The sequence below is a fragment of the Vicia villosa genome, linkage group LG7 (assembly GCF_029867415.1).
Source record: "Vicia villosa cultivar HV-30 ecotype Madison, WI linkage group LG7, Vvil1.0, whole genome shotgun sequence".
Taxonomy (NCBI): Eukaryota; Viridiplantae; Streptophyta; class Magnoliopsida; order Fabales; family Fabaceae; genus Vicia; species Vicia villosa.
Window position 1 is genome coordinate 85,171,747 of NC_081186.1, and position 4,970 is coordinate 85,176,716.

General features: G+C 33.3%; 1 protein-coding gene across 1 annotated transcript; it reads right to left on the reverse strand.

Moving 5' to 3' along the window:
* Window positions 1-2,412: 2,412 nt before the first annotated feature.
* On the reverse strand, window positions 2,413-4,288 carry LOC131621049 (large ribosomal subunit protein uL13w). Its single transcript, XM_058892257.1, has 4 exons — window positions 3,948-4,288; window positions 3,113-3,229; window positions 2,829-2,916; window positions 2,413-2,747 (listed from the first exon to the last, which is right to left on the reverse strand). Exons 1-4 carry the CDS (start codon window positions 4,217-4,219, stop codon window positions 2,604-2,606), a joined length of 621 nt encoding a protein of 206 aa, XP_058748240.1. The 5' UTR covers window positions 4,220-4,288; the 3' UTR covers window positions 2,413-2,603.
* Between the last annotated feature and the right edge of the window lie 682 nt (window positions 4,289-4,970).

Sequence of the window (4,970 nt, forward strand, 5' to 3'; positions counted from 1 at the left end):
AAACTAATGGAATTTTTCATAAATACTCATTACAAGTTAACTTAGGGTACAAACTAATTTAAATAATTGGACATAACAAACAGACTCAATTCGAAATACTAATAACCATAACATTTCGACACTCACATACTAGAACACACTTGTAGGTCATCGACACCAACATGTGAACATTTAGGTTTTAACTACTACCACTATTTCATGCATTTCATATATTATCAAAGAGTCAACTAGGGGTGTTCACGGACTGGTTTGCTTCGGTTTTAAGAGAATCTGATATCCAACCTGATTAAAATTAAATGGATTGATTTGAATTGGATTTGCAAATTTTTACGATAAAACCCAAACGGAACCGAATCGAGAAACAACTGATTGGGTTGGGCTGGACTGATAGGGTAGATAAAAAAATGCAAAAATAATTTTAAAAAATAACATATTTACTAAAATTAATTTTTTATAATAATATAAAAATAAAATATTAATAGTGTTCAATGGTAAATCTTAAACTAACAATTTTTTCCTAATAGATTAAAAAATATCTAACAAGAAAAATATATAACATAAAGACTATTGAAATTATATCTAGTCACTTGAGTTAGTATGGTGATGAGTGTGTTTCATAATTTTATGCTGAGTACCACATTATAGTAACAATTTCTAATAACATATTAAAACAACATAACTTGTCCACATACGATATTTTACTTTTTTTTCTTCTCGAAGTTAAATGCTTGGTAGTAATTTACATGATAATTAATCATGGTTGGTTTGTGTTGGACTTGAGGGTAGAAATTTGAAAATTCGATGCCTGAACCAATTGTTATTGGATTTCATTGGTTTGGTTCGGTTTTTGTCCGAAGTGAAAAAAAAGTCCAACCCAAACACTTTGGTTTGCTTCGGATTTTGGTTTGCTTCGGATTTTGGTTTGCTTCGAATTTACCCGAACCAATGAACACTGATAGAGTCAACAACAATTATAAAGGTGTAAAATTGATTCAGTGATATTTAAGTGTTTAATTCTTCTAAAGTAGAATTGATTATTCCTCCAAAATTTATTTCTTGAATCTTAAATTTATAATTTTTTAAATTTAAACGTAATTTCTAGAATTTTTTTTTATGAATGATCAATTATTGAAAAAAAATCTAAATAACCATGTTTCAGATGTATTTACGCAACTAATCAGGTTTCATAAATAACCAAAACCTATGCGGCAACTCAGATGACACATGCATGCAAAAATAGAGAGCAGTCGCCACTTCTTATGGCGCATGGGTGTAAATATTACTCGTGGCACCATCTCATTTGACACATGCATGTGAAAAAATAAAGCATGTGCCACTTCACTTGGCACATAGATGTATTTTTTTTTTTTAAATAATTAGAATAATTAAGAATTAAATTTGAAAATTGATAATATTAATTAAATGTTATGATTACATGGTTGAAAAAATAATACAGCAAGATTTAATTTTTCACGTCTCCATTCTCTCATAGTATTCCGCTGTCTAGGCCCCTCCTGTTGTGGTTGGGTCGAGGGCCCCGACAAATCAATGCGATTTGAATCCATAAAAACCAAGAGGTCGATATACATCATAGAAGAATCCCCGCTTTAAGAAAGTCGGTTACCCATATTCTCAAAGTTTGGTCAGGATGATGGTGGGAGTCTGTGCTGCATGGATGGTCGTTTGAATAATTTTGGTCAGAAAGTCGGTTACCCATGTTCTCAAATTTTGGTCAAGATGATGGTCGGGTCTGTGCTACATGGATGGTCGTTTGAATAATTTTGGTCAAATGGAAATTAGTCTTCTGGGGTATGGTAGTCAAATGTGTATTAGGTGTATTGAGTGGGTTGGATGGTACGGAGAATGGATGGTTGCATGTAAGTTAAGTTGGTTGAGGAATGTTCTTGATCTTCACCTAGGTCAGGGCTTAGGTAAGAGGTAGATGGACCACGTGACATTGTTGGTTGTATTGGTTGTATGGTATATATTCTTGGGTTGGCTTGTGATTATTCAATCTTGGGGAAAACTCATTTGAATTACACAACATCCATCAAGAACTACCCATACGCGTTAGCAAAGCACACAATAAAAGAGATCAACCATCAAACACCACAAAAGAGATGAAATGAAACATCTATACTAGTAGCAATTAAGACCATGGTAAAGAGAAAACTATATTCAATTGTGAGAATACAGAAAAAGCAAATCTCATGTCAAAGAATTTTACAGATAACACACAAAAATCAGTATGTTCAAGTAAGCTTAACTTGTTGGATCAGAGATCAATGCAAGATAGATCGTTGAGAAGAAAAAAATAAGCATATGGATGATTGTTATATAAGAAAGAAGTTAAGAGGACAAATAATGTTGAATGGCAGTTAATGCTGATGAAGTAATAATGGTGAAGGGTAATAATAATGAACTTCAAAATTCACTCAAAGTAATTTCTCTGTAATAAACATCTTAATGAGCAAACCACAAAAACAACTTCTGAGATAATCATATCTAGCATCTAGTATCCAACAACACGGAGAACTAAACATAAATAGAATTCAACTGGATATGTTTGAAAAACAAAATATCAAAATGCTACCAAAACCAACTCAGTACTTGACAGGAGCAAGAATTTCGAGTTGGGTGCCAAGCTTCTCTTCCACAATTTTCTCAGCTTTCACCCTTAACTTATTGAGCTGCTTCTTTCTTTCATAAACCAATGCTGATCTTTCCTTTCTCTTCTTTTCCAATTCCTATAATCAAGAAAACATTTACAATCTTAAAACACAGTCAAGAAAATCAAACTTCCAATAAAAAATATAGACAAAAGTTACCTTAATGGTATCATAATAATTCCAGCCAACTTCAGATGACAGTTGGCCAAGATGACAATATTTGTGTCCCTTCTGAAGCCTCAATACCCTGATCCATACATTCATTCAGAACTCATAATAGAAACAGGACTCAACACACATACAAAAAAACATTCAATATGTAGAGTCCCTATAAAATCAAAACCTTTTAACTTTAGTCCCACATAAATTTATTCAATTATATGCCGGATTAGATTAGAAATGTTACGAACTTCAAAGAGACTAACATACTAGACAGAACTTACTTAAGTGCATCCGGGACGACCATTCTCTTGATCTTGTCATATGGAGGTGGAATACCTTCATAAACCTTCAAACGAGCAAGAGCAGCTTCCCCACGCTTTGTCTTATGTGGGATCATTCTACAAAAAAAAAAACAGTATACACAAATTACACAAGCATTCTCAACACCATTATTAACAATAAAGCAAAATAGCATTTTGTTCAAATCCATTTAGGTGTTAAAGTCTTTGTAGCACCAATACTTTGATCAAATCAAATGCATGTTAAATGTTAACAACAACAAATTGATTACATTCAACTAATTTATTTTCTCATATTATCACACATGTCAAATTTTGTTTCCATTATAAATATTTGTGCTTCATAGGTTATAGCAATCTAAACACCAAAACCTCTGAAAAAACCGAAACCCACCCTAACTCTTGGAGTTATGTTTAATTTATTCATTTCTTGTAAAATATTAGGGTGTTCATGCCTATGTCGATGTCGGACACCTGCACCAAGCTTTGTGATTACGTTTAATTTATTCATTTTTACAAATAATTATCAGTGCCACCGTGTCTGCGTCGGGATCGTAGATAACCATGCTACAGCTCTATTAGACAAACACATTATACTAAATGGCAGAAAAGAAAACAAAAACAATTTCTTAATTCAGCTACATCTATTAAACAACACTAATCAGTACTCAATACTATCAACCTAATAACCACATTCACCATTTCACAACTTCACATAACAAACACAGTTTCACAAACCAAACAACAACCCTTGAAATCACAATTTCATAACAAATTCAAAATCTAGGTCAAAAAGCAAGAGTGAAAAACGACTAACCCTCGAAGAGTCCTCCAGAAAATCTTCGACGGAGCACGGAAATGAATGGGACCATGAGAAGGCTTAGTGTTCATCCGCTTCCTCAGAAACCTCATATACTTCATTTTCTGCCTGACGAGGCCACCGGAGATGCAAATCTCTTCGCATCTAACAACCACAACTTTCTGTCCGTTCAGAAGCTCCTTCGCTACGATCGATGCTAAGCGACCGAGCATGTGGTGGCGAGCGTCCACCACGACTCTCTTTGCGCATGCGCCGGAACCTGACACCATTTTTTCTTCTCCGGCTTGTTTCTCTGATTCTCGAGGTTTTGGAGATGCGGCGGGGAAGTAATGTGATGGTTAGGGTTTTATTTGAGTGTAACTGAATGGACCGGGTTAAGATTTCGGATCCTTCAATAAAAACTTGTTGGAATTTTCACCCATTAAAAAAAATATGGAATTTTCTATCATGATTGACAGAATTTAACTTGGCACCCTTCATATTAAAGATGGCACCTCTCATTTTCTATTATTGACAAAATTGACATTCTCATTGTTTACCTCATCTCAAATTTATGTTTGGCTTAAAAAATTCACTTTCAAAAAAATTTAAAAAAAACAAAAAATATGATAATTTATTTTAAAAATTGGAAATAATTTTCAAACCATCCGATGAAATCAAATTGTTTAGATATTGTGAAACTTTCGAAGATTTTTTAAATATTTTGAAATTTTGGTGTATCGGATTTTTTAGGCCAACTCTAAAAAATCGGGTAGTTGATTCAATATGTTCTTCTTATGTGCGTCTGAGGTAGATGGTTCTCCTACGAATTTTATCCAGTTCTTTACCACTGACGTTGCAAGTTTTACTTACATGTTTTATTTTGAACTTGAAATTGTTAATCGAGTTGTGTTATCTCTGGTGCAAATCACTCATTATATGTTTTAATTGACATATATTTTCTTCCCTTACCGAAGTGTTATCATGGGCGCAGTTTATTGGAAAGCAATCATGATATTATTGTTGTTACTTTTCGTTCAG